The sequence below is a fragment of the Nerophis ophidion genome, linkage group LG01 (genome assembly GCF_033978795.1).
Source record: "Nerophis ophidion isolate RoL-2023_Sa linkage group LG01, RoL_Noph_v1.0, whole genome shotgun sequence".
Lineage (NCBI taxonomy): Eukaryota > Metazoa > Chordata > Actinopteri > Syngnathiformes > Syngnathidae > Nerophis > Nerophis ophidion.
The window spans coordinates 12,638,251-12,654,042 of record NC_084611.1 but is presented as its reverse complement, the minus strand read 5'-3'; the positions used below and the strand labels follow the sequence as shown (position 1 = coordinate 12,654,042).

Below are 15,792 nucleotides of genomic sequence, written 5' to 3'. Positions count from 1 at the left end.
GACTTAAAAGGCTGTTTTATTTTCACAATACAGAAAAAAAAAAAAACTCAAAACAGGATGCTGTCTTTATTTTTATTTACAACGGTGCACAAGAGTCACCTTGCATTCCGAGTCCATTTGTACCGGTGATGGCGGTGCGATGTAAAATGGAAGTAATCACCCGTATCGTCTTTACCAGCTCAGCACGGACAAGTCAACACGTTTCCTGGACTCGTTCTCGGGGTGGAAACGGAAGTTGTTTTTTTTACAGTATTGAAACGTCAAAGCTAAATATTGCAGTAGAATCGCATCACTGATGAGTCACAATATTCTTTCATGCCACTGCAATTCCTCCTGAGGCCAGTAGGTCAGTATTGAGTCCTAAAGTCTCCAAAGCGCAGATTGCTTCCTTCCTCATTGAGGTCCTTGGTGGTCCCGTGTGGCCGTCTCCACGCGCCGGTACCAGTTCTTCACCTTGGTGTTGGACATCATGTCGTCAAAGGCCTGGAGGCCCTCCATCACCCGGAGAACGCCAAACACCGCCTACCAGGGGGGGGGGCAGACGGAGAAGACGTGTTCGGTTTTCAGTGGGGCAAAAAAGTATTTAGTCAGCCACCGGTTGTGCAAGTTCTCCCACTTAAAATGATGACAGAGGTCTGTAATTTTCATCATAGGTACACTTCAACTGTGAGAGACAGAATGTGGAAAAAAAATCCAGAAATTCACATTGTAGGAATTTTAAACAATTTATTTGTAAATTATGGTGGAAAATAAGTATTAGGTCAACCATTCAAAGCTCTCACTGATGGAAGGTTTTGGCTCAAAATCTCACGATACATCCTTTTCCTTAACACGGATCAATCGTCCTGTCCCCTTAGCAGAAAAACAGCCCCAAAGCATGATGTTTCCACCCCCATGATTCACAGTAGGTGTGGTGTTCTTGGGATGCAACTCAGTATTCTTAGATAGATAGATGGATAGTACTTTATTGATTCCTTCAGGAAAATTAAAATTCCAGCAGCAGTGTACAGAGTTGAGATCAATCTAAATAAAAGTAAAAAGTAAATAATGGGGGTTTAAATGGAAACAAAATAGAGAAATATTACAATAATAAAAACTAAAAAGCAACAATGGGAATAAAAATATAACAGTAAAATAAGAATATAACAAGACAAAGTAGGCAGTAGTGACCATGTTATGAAAACATATTGCACTGTTATTGTTTTGCATCCCCTGTCATCCCATTGTAGAACCGGCCCACCTGATCAGTTTCTCAAGTCTGGAGCTGTCCTTCTTAGATGTACTGCCCCCCCCAGCACACTACCATGTAGAACAGAACACTGGCAACCACAGACTGGTAATACAACCACAGGAGTTTTTTTTACAAATGTTAAAGGAGTGCAGTCTCCTGAGGAAGTACAGCCTGCTCTGTCCTTTCTTGTACTGATGGTCCGTGATAACAGTCCAGTCCAGCTTATTGTCCACCCAAACCCCGAGGTACTTGAATGAGTCCACGGTCTGTACCTCACAATAGGTTGTGACCGTGGACTCGACCTCCCAAAGTCAATGACCAGCTCCTTGGTCTTTGATGGATTGAGCTTATTTCTCCAAACACGACGAGTTGAGTTTATACCAAAATGGATACATGGATGATACAGCAGAGGATTGGGAGAGTGTCATGTGGTCAGATGAAACCAAAATAGAACTTTTTGGTATAAACTCAACTCGTTGTGTTTGGAGGAAGAATACTGAGTTGCATCCCAAGAACACCATACCTACTGTGAAGCATGAGGGTGGAAACATCATGCTTTGGGGCTGTTTTTCTGCTAAGGGGACAGGACGATTGATCCGTGTTAAGGAAAGAATGAATGGGGCCATGTATTGTGAGATTTTGAGCCAAAACCTCCTTCCATCAGTGAGAGCTATGAATGGGTGAACAAATACTTATTTTCCAGCATAACTTGCAAATAAATTATTTAAAATTCCTACAATGTGAATTCCTGTATTTTTTTTCACAATCTGTCTCTCACAGTTGAAGTGTACCTATGATGAAAATTACAGACCTCTGTCATCATTTTAAGTGGGAGAACTTGCACAATCGGTGGCTGACTAAATACTTTTTTGCCCCACTGTATATCCGCCTATAGCGCTAACAATAAGGGGTCGTGTTTCCGCACCAGGTCGGCCAGGTTGGGACGATCGCCGCCCATGAACTTCCTCTTCTTGCCGACGGCCGCCACCCAGTCGTTGACGGCCTTGTAGAGGTCCTGCCGCACGTCGTCCTGCAGGTTGTGCCTGCGAGTCGGGGCCGAGCAAGGCGTGAGACCAAACACCCTCCAGAACCCGAGACGTTTCAACCGTTCACGCGCACTCACCGACTTTTCAGCCTCTTGGCGATGACGAACATGGCCGCCGCGCCCACGTACTTTGCGAAGAAGCCTTCCAAGGAGCCGAACTTGCCCTCGCGCACGATGTAGTCGAAGGACGCCAGCGCCTCGCCGGTGGTCCGGTACACGTTGGGGGAGATGAGGTGCACCAGCCAGTCGTCGGCCCACTGACGCCACTTCATCTCCTCCCTGACCACACCCAACCAGGACCGGCGGTCACAACGCTAGCCAGCTAACACGGTCAGCTTTATTCCATTTGCTGCTGTGTGTTGACCAGGCTGAATGTGGTGCAGTTACACGGGCGTCCACTAGGTGGGAGTGCTACTCTGCAACTTGACTGCAATGATGCAAACTTACTTCTGCATGCCTTTCTCAGGGTAGAGCAGCGCGGTGTCGGCCTCGCTCAGCATGAGCCAGTACTTGTTGTTGTACTCCGTCACCGCCTTGCCGCGCTCGTTCACCGACTTCATCTCGGGGTAACAGCTGAGGATGTCGGACATCTTCTTCTCCCTGCAAGTTAGCATTGTTTTTTTTTAAAGACAACCTTTTTTAGACTGATTTTTTAAGTATACAACTCAGTCATGTTTTTGTACTTAATGCATTGTTACGTTAGCCTGCTAGCTTTTTTAGGCTAACTTTCTAAGTATACATCGTCATAGTACTGTACTTGATGCATGCTAATGTTAGCGTGTTACCTTTTTTAGGTTAACTTTGTAAGTAAACACATCAGTCATTTTTGTACTTCATGCATGCTAACCTTAGCATGTTAGCTTTTTCAGGCTAACTTTGTAAGTAAACACCTCAGTCATATTTTTGTACTTGACGCATGCTAATGTTAGCATGCTAGCTTTTTAGGCAAATTTTGTAAGTAAACAACTCAGTCATATTTTGGTACTTGATGCATGCTAACGTTAGCATGCTAGCTTTTTTAGGCAAATTTTGTAAGTATACACCTCAGTCATATTTTTGTACTTCATGCATGCTAACATTAGCATTTTAGCTTTTTCAGGCTAAGTTTGTAAGTATACACCTCAGTCATATTTTTGTACTTGATGCATGCTAACGTTAGCATGTTAGCTTTTTCAGGCTAACTTTGTAAGTATACACCTGTCATATTTTTGTACTTGATGCATGCTAACATTAGCATGTTAGCTTTTTCAAGCTAACTTTGTAAGTATACACCTCAGTCATATTTTTGTACTTGATGCATGCTAGCTTTTTTAGGCTATCTTTCTAAGTATACATCGTCATAGTACTGTACTTGATGCATGCTAATGTTAGCGTGTTACCTTTTTTAGGTTAACTTTGTAAGTAAACACATCAGTCATTTTTGTACTTCATGCATGCTAACCTTAGCATGTTAGCTTTTTCAGGCTAACTTTGTAAGTAAACACCTCAGTCATATTTTTGTACTTGATGCATGCTAATGTTAGCATGCTAGCTTTTTAGGCAAATTTTGTAAGTAAACAACTCAGTCATATTTTGGTACTTGATGCATGCTAACGTTAGCATGCTAGCTTTTTTAGGCAAATTTTGTAAGTATACACCTCAGTCATATTTTGGTACTTGATGCATGCTAACATTAGCGTGTTAGCTTTATTAGGCTAACTTTGTAAGTAAACAGTCATATTTTTGTACTTCATGCATGCTAACATTAGCATTTTAGCTTTTTCAGGCTAAGTTTGTAAGTATACACCTCAGTCATATTTTTGTACTTGATGCATGCTAACGTTAGCATGTTAGCTTTTTCAGGCTAACTTTGTAAGTATACACCTGTCATATTTTTGTACTTGATGCATGCTAACATTAGCATGTTAGCTTTTTCAAGCTAACTTTGTAAGTATACACCTCAGTCATATTTTTGTACTTGATGCATGCTAGCTTTTTTAGGCTATCTTTCTAAGTATACATCGTCATAGTACTGTACTTGATGCATGCTAATGTTAGCGTGTTACCTTTTTTAGGCTAACTTTGTAAGTAAACACATCAGTCATTTTTGTACTTCATGCATGCTAACCTTAGCATGTTAGCTTTTTCAGGCTAACTTTGTAAGTATACACCTCAGTCATATTTTGGTACTTGATGCATGCTAATGTTAGCATGCTAGCTTTTTAGGCAAATTTTGTAAGTAAACAACTCAGTCATATTTTGGTACTTGATGCATGCTAATGTTAGCATGCTAGCTTTTTAGGCAAATTTTGTAAGTAAACAACTCAGTCATATTTTGGTACTTGATGCATGCTAACGTTAGTATGCTAGCTTTTTTAGGCAAATTTTGTAAGTATACACCTCAGTCATATTTTGGTACTTGATGCATGCTAACATTAGCGTGTTAGCTTTTTTAGGCTAACTTTGTAAGTAAACAGTCATATTTTTGTACTTCATGCATGCTAACATTAGCATTTTAGCTTTTTCAGGCTAAGTTTGTAAGTATACACCTCAGTCATTTTTGTACTTGATGCATGCTAATGTTAGCATGTTAGCTTTTTCAGGCTAACTTTGTAAGTATACACCTGTCATATTTTTGTACTTGATGCATGCTAATATTAGCATGTTAGATTTTTCAGGCTAACTTTGTAAGTATACACCTCAGTCAAATTTTTGTACTTGATGCATGCTAACGTTAGCATGCTAGCTTTTTAGGCTAATTTTGTAAGTGAACACCTCAGTCATATTTTTGTACTTGATGCATGCTAACGTTAGTATACTAGCTTTTTTAGGCTAATTTTGTAGGTATACACCTCAGTCATATTTTGGTACTTGATGCATGCTAACGTTAGCATGTTAGCTTTTTCAGGCTAACTTTGTAAGTATACACCTCCGTCATATTTTTGTACTTGATGCATGTTATCTTTTTAAGGCTAACTTTGTAAGTATACACCTCAGTCATAGTACTGTACTTGATGCATACTAACGTTAGCATGCTAGCTTTTTTAGGAAAACTTTGTAAGTATACACTCAGTCATATTTTGGTACTTGATGCATGCTAACATTAGCATGCTAGCTTTTTAGGCTAACTTTGTAAGTATACACCTCAGTCATAGTTTGGTACTTGATGCATGCTAACATTAGCATGCTAGCTTTTTAGGCTAATTTTATAAGTGAACACCTCAGTCATATTTTTGTACTTGATGCATGCTAACGATAGTATACTAGCTTTTTTAGGCTAATTTTGTAGGTATACACCTCAGTCATATTTTGGTACTTGATGCATGCTAACATTAGCATGCTAGCTTTTTAGGCTAACTTTGTAAGTATACACAGTCATATTTTGGTACTTGATGCATGCTAATGTTAGCGTGTTACCTTTTTTAGGCTAACTTTGTAAGTAAACACATCAGTCATATTTTTGTACTTCATGCATGCTAACATTAGCATGTTAGCTTTTTCAGGCTAACTTTGCAAGTATACACCTCAGTCATATTTTTGTACTTGATGCATGCTAACGTAGCATGTTAGCTTTTTAGGCTAATTTTGTAAGTGAACGCCTCAATCATATTTTGGTACTTGATGCATGCTAACGTTAGTATACGAGCTTTTTTAGGCTAATTTTGTAGGTATACACCTCAGTCATATTTTGGTACTTGATGCATCCTAATGTTAGCATGTTAGCTTTTATAGGCTAATTTTGTAAGTATACACCTCAGTCATATTTTGGTACTTGATGCATGCTAACGTTAGCATATTAGCTTTTTTAGGCTAACTTTGAAAGTATACACCTCAGTCATATTTTTGTACCTGATGCATGCTAATGTTAGCATGTTAGCTCTTATAGGCTAATTTTGTAAGTATACACCTCAGTCATATTTTTGTACTTGATGCATGCTAATGTTAGCATTTTAGCTTTTTAAGGCTAATTTTGTAAGTGTACACCTCAGTCATATTTTGGTGCTTAATGGATGCTAATGTTTGCATGTTACCTTTTTACGTATACAACTCTGTCCTATTTTAGTACATGATGCATATTAGTATTGGCATGCTAGCTTTGTTTAAAGCTAATTAATAAAGTATATGCCTCACTCATATTTTAGTATTTGAAGCGTGCTAGCTATTTTTAGGCACATTTTTTAAGATACACCTTAGTCATATTTTGGTACTTTACGCATGTTAGTGTTAGCATGCTAGCTTTTTAAAATCTAATTTTATAAGTATATACCTCAGTTATATTTTGTTACTTGTAACATTGCTATGGTGACTTTTTTTAAAGACAAATTTAAAGGTATACACTTCAGTCATATATTGGTACTTAATGCATGCTAATGGTAGCATGCCTGTTTTTTAAAGATGGACCTTAGTCATATTTTGGTACTTGATGAATGCTTATGTTAGTATGCTAGTTTTTTTTTTAAGTATACACCTCAGTCATATTTTAGTACTTGAGATATGTTAGCGTTAGCATGCTAGCTTTTTTTAAAGCTAATTTTGTAAGTATATACCTTGGTCATATTTTGGTACTTGTAACATTAGTAGGCTAGCTTTTTATTAAAAACAAATTTAAAAAGGTATACACCTCAGCCAATATATTGGTACTAAATGCATGTTAATTTTAGCATGCTAGCTTTTTAAAGCTATTTAAGTATACACCTCAGTCCCATTTTAGTACTTGATACATGTTAGCATGCTAGATTTTTTTAAGCTAATTTTTTGAGTATATACCTCAGTCATATTTAGGTACTTGCAACATTGGTATACCAGATTTTTTTTTTTACAGGCAAATTTAAAAAGGTAAACATATTCTTACTTAATGTATGCTAAAATTTTAAACCAAATCTTCAAGTAGACACCTCAGAGTAATATATGTTGGTACTCGACACATGTTACCATCAACAGGCTGACATTAGAATGTCAGTTTTTTAAGCTAATTTAACAGCTATAAACCCCAGTTGCATATATTTTGATATTTCACTGATGCTAACTGTAAGCCTGCTATTGTTAGCTTGGTACGGTTAGCATGCTAGTTTTTCTTGAGCTAATTCTGCTGACTTACTTGCTGACTAAGTAGGACTTGAGGGAGCTGATGATGACGGTCGAGTCGTTCAGTTGCTGCAGATTAAAAAGAAAGGAAAGAAAACACGAAGTCAAGTACTCAGAACTGCAAGAAAGACTTTAGGGCGTCCTACCTGGTCCTTGTCCACCATCAGGATGGGCACTTTTCTGTAGGCGGACCACTTGATCTCTTGGCGCATGACGGGGTTGACCTCCACGATGTCGTAGGCCAGACCATGGTAGTCCAGGAAGGCTCGCACTTTGCTGCAGAAGGGGCAGGTCTTGTACTGGTACAGAGTCAGCCTCAAGCCTCGGTCTGACACCTGGAACAGGAATCAGGTTTGTATTAGAATAACAGTACTTCCACCAGTAACAATCCTACCAGGAAATGTTGAATTTTTAAAGTACCATATTTCCTTGAATAGCCGCCTGCCTTGAATTACTGTCGGGTAAAACTCGCTCCCCAAACAAATAAGCGCATGCTTGCTTTAACCGCCGGGTCAAATTCGTAACGTCACGGGTGACGCTTCCCCTGCCGTCATTTTCAAAATGGCAGAGGAGTTTTTTTTTTGCTCTTACTGTGTGTAAACCAGGGGTCTTGTTCCACAGCCATACAGATCACACTAATGGTTGTGATATAAAACAACTTTAACACTCTTAATAATATGCGCCACACTCTGTGAACCCACACCAAATAAATTTCTAGAGAACATTGGCTCTGTAACACATTATAAACGCAACATAACACTTACCCAGAATGCAATGTATCCATGACTCTTGGCTATATTATACACGCGCTAGCAACAACCCCCCCCCCCGTCCCCCATATTTTGATTCTTGATGCATGCTAACATTAGCATGTTAGCTTTTTTAGGCTAACTTTGTAAGTATACACCTTAGTCATTTTGGTACTTGATGCATGCTAATGTTAGCATGCTAACTTTTTAAAGCTATTTTCTTTAAAGGCCTACTGAAATGAGATTTTCTTATTTAAACAGGGATAGCAGGTCCATTCTATGTGTCATACTTGATCATTTCGCGATATTGCCATATTTCTGCTGGAAGAATTTAGTAGAGAACATTGACGATATAGTTCGCAACTTTTGGTCGCTAATAAAAAAGCCTTGCCTTTACCGGAAGTAGCAGACGATGACGTCACCGGTGTGAGGGCTCCTCACATTGTTTATAATGGGAGCCTCCAACAAAAAGAGCTATATGGACCGAGAAAACGACAATTTCCCCATTAATTGGAGCGAGGATGAAAGATTTGTGGCTGAGAATATTGATAGCGAAGGACTAGAAAAAAAAAAAGTAAAAAAAAAAAAAGGTGATGGCATTGTGAGCGATTCAGATGTTTTTAGACATATTTACTAGGATAATTCTGGAAGATCCCTTATCTGCTTCTTGTTTTAATAGTGTTTAAGTGAGATTTTAAAGATTGTAAAGACATACCTTGAGGTCGGGTGGCTGCAGTGAACACGCAGTGTCTCAGAGAGAAGCCGAGGAGCCAAGCTCACAGCTGCCTTTTTGGACATGACAGCTGCTGCTGGACGACGAATATTCCATTGATGTCTCCGGTAAGATATGTATCACAATTTCCCCATCCAAAAACATGCTGGTTGACGTAGAGAAAAAATGTTCGCTTGACCGCTCTGTGTTAAAAACAAAGAAACACCGGCTGTGTCTCGGTGCTAAAGACAGCTGCAATCCACCAACAGTATTGTTCTTTATAGTCTCCATTATTATATGAACAAATTGCAAAAAATTCAGCAACACAGATGCCCAAAATATTGTGTAATTACGCCATGAACAGAGACGACTTTTAGCCGTAACTGGTGCTGAGCTAATATTTCCTTACAGTCCTTGACGTCATGCGTACGCGTCATCATTTCGCGCTGTTTTCAACAAAAAACTCGCAGGAAATTTAAAATTGCAATTTAGTAAACTAAAAAGATCGTATTGGCATGTGTGACAATGTTAATATTTCATCATTGATATATAAACTATCAGACTGCGTGGTCGGTAGTAGTGGGTGTCAGTAGGCCTTTAACATGGATGATTACATATCTAAAATAAAACAGTTTTCTAAACAGGACTTTCAATTGAAGCAGGAGGTAATAATCAAAGGAAGACCAACGCCAGAGACTTCTACAAAGTTATTGATACTTTTGTTCAGAAGGAACGGCGCATGGACTTCATTTATAAGTAAAGGTAAGACCATAATAACGTTTTTTTTTTAATTAAAGGCCTACTGAAAACCACTACTACCGACCACGCAGTCTGATAGTTTATATATCAATGATGAAATATTAACATTGCAACACATGCCAATACGGCCGGTTTAGTTTACTAAATTGCAATCTTAAATTTCCCTCAAGTTTCTTGTTGAAAACGTCGCAGAATTATGACGTTTGCGCATGACGTCACGGACTGTCAGGAAATATTAACTCAGCACCAGTTACGGCTAAAAGTCGCCTCTTTTCATCGCATAATTACACAGTAATTTGGACATCTGTGTTGCTGAATCTTTTGCAATTTGTTCAATTAATAACGGAGACTAAAAAGAACAATGCTGTTGGAGGAAAGCGGTGTATTGCAGCTGTCTTTAGCACCGAGACACAGTCGGTGTTTCTTTGTTTTTAACACAGAGCGGTCAAGCGAACATGTTTCTCTACGTCAACCAGCATGTTTTTGGATGGGAAAATTGTGATATATATCTTGCCGGAGACATCATTGGATTTTTCGTCCTCCTGCAGTAGCTGTTTAAAAGGCAGCTGTGAGCTTGGCTCCTCGGCTTCTCTCTAAGACACTGGTGTGTTCACCGCAGCCATCCGACCGCGAGGTATGCATTTACAATCTCACTAAAACACTATTAAAACAATAAGCAGATAAGGGATCTTCCAGAATTATCCTAGTTAATGTGTCTAATTACATCTGAAACGCTCACACTGCCGCCGCCCGGAGTCGTCGCTTTTTATTTTATTTTTTTTTGCAGTCCTTCGCTATCAATATCATCATCCATGACTCTTTCATCCTCGCTCAAAATAACGGGGAAATTGTCGTTTTCTCTGTCCGGATAGCTCTTGCTGCTGGAGGCTCCCATTAAAAACAATGTGAGGACCCCTCACCCTTGTGACGTCATTGTCTGCGACTTCCGGTAAAGGAGAGGCTTTTTTATCAGCACCAAAAGTGGCGAACTTTACCGTCGATGTTCTCTACTAAATCTTTTCAGCTAAAATATGGCAATATCGTGAAATGATCACGTATGACACATAGAATTATCGCGGAATGGTCAAGTATGACACATAGAATGGACTAGCTATCCCCGTTTAAATAAGTAAAAATCTCATTTAAGTAGGCCTTTAAATGTCCTTTTTTGTGTGCTACAATTTGTATTAGAGATGCGTGGTTTGCGGTCTCAATCCGCGGGTCGGGCTGGTGACATGACGAAAAAATAGATTTTAATTAGATTCGGGCGGGTAGCGGTTGAACCATCCGGAAATATTTGATATACATGGTCCTGGGATCGGTATCCTTTACCATTCAAAGAGCCATTTAGGACCCGTGTCACAAAGCAAAGAAGACAATAGGAGACGCTAATATTCTCTAGAAAGACTGCCGGCAGTCACCCAGTTAATAAGTATTAGGGCGTGCTATGAAGCCATTGGCTTTGTCGCCTTCTACAACATGTACGATCTGCTTGTCAGTCCAGCAACATATTGTGTGTGGCTTCTGCAGCAACACGCAAACGACAGCAAGGCATACTGGGTGACACAGAGTACACTGATGGTTGTGATATAAACAATTTTAACACTCTTAGTAATGTGCGCCACGCTGTGAAGCCACACCAAACAAGATTGACAAACACATTTCGGGAAAACATTCTCACGGTAACACAACATAAACGCAATACAATATACCCAGAATCCTTTGTATTCATGAAACTTCCTGACTATTTTATACACCCCCCCTCAGGATTTGTCAGGGATACAAAGGATTCTGGGTATTTTTTGTGTTGCGTTTATGTTGTGTTACTGAGCGGATGTTCTCCCGAAATGTGTTTGTCAATCTTGTTTGGTGTGGCTTCACAGAGTGGCTTCATCCCAAGTGCAGGACTAATAGACTCAAGAACTCCTTTGTCCCACACGCCATTAGACTGTACAACTCCTCTCTGGGACGGGGGACGGGGGGTATTAGGATGACAGGGGATGCAAAACATTAACAGTGCAATACGTTTTCATAACATGGTCACTACTGCCTACTTTGTCTTGTTATATTCTTATTTTACTGTTATATTGTTATTCCCATTGTTTTTATTCTTTTTGTAATATTTCTCTATTTTGTTTCCATTTAAACCCCCATTATTTACTTTTTACTTTTTTCTTTAAATTGACCTCAACTCTGTACACTGCTGCTGGAATTTAAATTTTCCTGAAGGAAATCTCCTGAAGGAATCAATAAAGTACTATCTATCTATCTATCTATCTATATTAGTAAGTGTTAAAGTTGTTAATATCGCAACCATCAGTGTACTCTGTATCACCCAGTATGCCTTTCAATCTTGTACGTGTGATTGCGGGAGCTGCACACAACATGTTGCCGGACTAACAATCGCTTTGTACATGCTGTTAAAGGTGTCAAAGGCAATGGCTTCACAGCACGGCATTGGATATTCGCAAGACCGTTAGCGGCTCCCATTGTCTTCATTACTCTGTGAAACGGGTTTAAATAACTCTGTGAAAGGTAAAGGTGGCCGACCACTGATGTATTTCAGCGGGCGGTTGCGATTCAGATAAAATGTTGGTTCGGGTGAACGGCGGGTGGATGACGACTTTGATGATGCGGTTGCGGATGATATAATTGCCTATCCGCGCATCTCTAGTTTGTATGTGTAAAGAATGCTGATATGAGCTTTTAAACATAACCCGTTAACAATCAAATGGTGAATAAGATACTTTTTAGGGTTCATGTTTATACATCTGACTGGGATGAAGTCAGTGCCTCACCAGCCATGAACCTCACCGCACGTCACTGGTATGAGTATACACCTCAAGTCATAATTTGGTGCTTGATGCATGCTGATGTTAGCTCATATTTTAGTACTTGAAGAATGCAAGCTTTTAAAATACACAATAGTCATTTTTTAATTTCAGTTTTCGGGCTAAACTCCTGTTAGCATGGATGTTAATTAGCTTACCTAGTTAGCATAGGTGAAGTGTGTGAGTATGGAAGCGTGCAGGTTGAGACAGTCTCTGGCAAAAACGTGATAAATGTCGACATGAATATTTCCTTTCATGCTCACTTTGCAGTGGTCCTGGGCCAGGTGCTGTTGGACCCAGTAGAACTTGGCGGTGTGGTAGAGACCCAGGCCGCCGCCGAGCAGGAAGGCGCAGCCCAGAGCCCTGCTGCCGCCTACGCGCAGTCCGAACCGGGCCCCGGTACCATAGGCTCTCCGGTAGAGGGAGGTGACGGTGCCGGGCTGACTGTCCAGCACTGTCCGGCCGACCTTAAGGAGAGACCTGCCGCGGACCGCCGCCATCTTGGGTTTACGTAAATTCCCACAATGCTTTGCGCGAGAGGCTGCGCGCGGCACACTTTACCCTGTCTGTGGTCGGCCAGGATAAGCACCGCCTACTCGTGACGTCACGGGCTATGCATTTATGTTTAATGGTTGTGTTTAAGGCAGGGGTGTCAAAGTCAAATACAGAGTGGGCCAAAATTTAAAACTGAACAAAGCCGCGGGCCAAAGTTGAACAAATTAACCTTTTAATAGGGACCCAAACAAGTTTTGCAATAAATATTGAACAAGCAAGGCTTATATAACTTCATAGTGACATGCAAAATTGAGTTTCAAATAATAATAACAGTGATAATTAAAAAATATCAATGGCATATCAAATCAAATTTAAATAAAAAATGAATGCCTCTTTTGTATTTGCAGCCTTCTGAGGCAAATATCAACATTAACTTTTTCCACAGGCTAATATATTTGAAAATAAAAGGACAATGAATAAATCAACTATTCAGGCCTTTTTACTGCTCAGTTAATGTCGGGGCTAAGGTGGGCGGGCGGGGTTTGTTGGTAGGGTGTATATTGTAGCGGTCCGGAAGAGTTAGTGCTGCAAGGGATTTTGGGGTATTTGTTCAGTTGTGTTTATGTTGTGTTTATGTTGTGTTGCGGTGCGGATGTCGTCCCAAAATGTGTTTGTTATTCTTGTTTGGTGTGGGTTCACAATGTGGCGCATATTTGTAGCAGTGTTAAAGTTGTTTATATGGCCACCCTCAGTGTGACCTGTATGCTGTTGATCAAGTATGACTTGAATTTACTTACATGTGTGTAGAAGCCACATATATATTACATGACCGGGTCGTCACGCTGTTTTGTGAGGAGGGAAAACAGACTTGACGACAGGTTGTAGAGGACGTTAAAGGCAGTGCATTTAAGGCACTCCCCCAATATTGTTGTCCGGGTGGAATTCGGGAGAATGGTTGCACCGGGAGATTTTCGGGAGGGGCACTGAAATTCGAGAGTCTCCCGGGAAATCGGTGAATGCGGTTTTAAAGCGGCACCGCTGTATAACACTGGCGGGCCAGTTCTAATGTTAATTTGATAATGCCTCAAGGGCCAAATGAAATTACACGGCGGGCCATATTTGGCCCGCGGGCCAGAGTTTGACACCTATGGTTTAAGGTGAATATAAAAACTGTAGTTAGAAATAATATAGCATACACTTTATTGATTTAGCATTTAATCAGAAGTGAAACAAAATATTTTAAGTTAGGCAGCTGAAAATCTTATTTATTTGAATTATATTCTAATAACATTGTCAAGTCAATGCAAAAGCAAAGAACTTTCCATTACCCCAATTTGCTTGTAATAAAAATTATAGGATCGGATAGGATAGGATAGGTCTTTATTGTCATTGCACAAGTACAACGAAACTTTGTTTTCAGCACAAACCTGTTCAAGATCAGACAAACAAACAGTGTACAGGGTTACAGAACAACATGGGTGTCAAACTCTGGCCCGCGGGCCAAATTTGGCCCGCCGTGTAATTTCACTTGGCCCTTGAGCCAATATCAAATTAACATTAGAGTTGGCCCGCCGCTGTAACACCGCATTCACCGCTAACACTCTTACTTGCCAACCCTCTCGATTTTCATCCCGTACAACATTATTTGGGGTGGACTTTAAAGACACTGCCTATGGCGTTTTCCACAACCTGTCCCCACGTCCGCTTTTCCTCTATACAAACAGCGTGCCGGCCCAGTCACATAATATATGCGGCTTATACACACACACAAGTGAATGCAAGGCATACTTGGTCAACAGCCATACAGGCCACACTGAGGGTGGCCACACTGTTATAAATATGCGCCACACTGTGAACCCACACCAAACAAGAATGACACATTTCAGGAGAACATCTGCACCGTAACACAACATAAACACAACAGAACAAATACCCAGAACGCCTTGCAGCACTAACTCTTCCGGGACGCTACAATATACACCCCCCGCTATCACCAAACCCCGTCCACCTCAACCCCACGGCCGAAAAGAGGCATTCAATTTTAATTTTAATTTTATTTGATATGGCATTGAGATTTTTTTATTATTATTATTTGACACTGGATTTTGCATGTCACTATAAAGTTATATAAGCCTTGCTTGTTCAATATTCAATGCAAAACTTGTTTGGGTCCCTATTAAAAGGTTAATTTGTTCAACCTCGGCCCGCGGCTTTGTTCGGTTTTAAATTTTGGCCCACTCTGTATTTAAGTTTGACACCCCTGCAGAACAAGATCGCTGATGGGTCGCCATAAGGCGCCCTGTAAAAGATGGGAAAAAGGTCAACGCTGGGGAAGGATGAGTAAAAAAATACAATCCAGACTGGTCTCCTAATCCCACCCCATTTCCTTTGCATAGCAGTTGCTAAAACCTTTGTTCATTTCCTGTTCATACCTATTGAAATAAGAATAAACTTAAATGTCTTCTCTTTTTGGCAGGTTATTTTCCTTACTGTAATTCATTCAGCTCACATATTAATTATAATTATAAAAATACACACAAAACTCTACATTTTCATAGAAAAATACAAATAATTCAATTATGACAGATTACATAAAGACAGTATATATATATATATATATATATATATATATATATATATATATATATATATATATACAGTAATATTTTTTAATACATTTGTTCTAACCATGCACTAACCATTTGTTTGCCTGCCATAAATATGATGTCCTAAAATCCAGGTTATACATCTTGAAATAAGTATTAGTTACATGTATAAAGAAATCTACTTTTTATTTAATGAAAATGTAAGCATTACAGAATAAATATCCAAAACAAAGCTAAAGAAAATAGTGTGCATGATCAAATATTACTATTCCTAAATATTATTTTTTATTGAATATTATA

At 39.6% G+C, this 15,792-nt stretch overlaps 1 protein-coding gene across 1 annotated transcript; it reads right to left on the bottom strand.

The window, feature by feature from the left end:
* Positions 1-47: 47 nt before the first annotated feature.
* On the bottom strand, positions 48-12,934 carry ptgesl (prostaglandin E synthase 2-like). The gene is made up of 7 exons (XM_061896369.1): positions 12,655-12,934; positions 7,487-7,675; positions 7,354-7,409; positions 2,724-2,876; positions 2,355-2,555; positions 2,157-2,274; positions 48-522 (listed from the first exon to the last, which is right to left on the bottom strand). Exons 1-7 carry the CDS (start codon positions 12,889-12,891, stop codon positions 394-396), a joined length of 1,083 nt encoding a protein of 360 aa, XP_061752353.1. The 5' UTR covers positions 12,892-12,934; the 3' UTR covers positions 48-393.
* Positions 12,935-15,792: the final 2,858 nt, after the last annotated feature.

Coding starts and splice junctions, on each gene's coding strand:
- ptgesl (XM_061896369.1), bottom strand. CDS start 12,891: ATGGCGGCGGTCCGCGGCAGGTCTCTCCTTAAGGTCGGCCGGACAGTG. Junction 2,556..2,723: donor CCTGAGAAAGGCATGCAGAA/GTAAGTTTGCAT, acceptor GGGTGTGGTCAG/GGAGGAGATGAAGTGGCGTC. Junction 2,275..2,354: donor GCCAAGAGGCTGAAAAGTCG/GTGAGTGCGCGT, acceptor CCCGACTCGCAG/GCACAACCTGCAGGACGACG.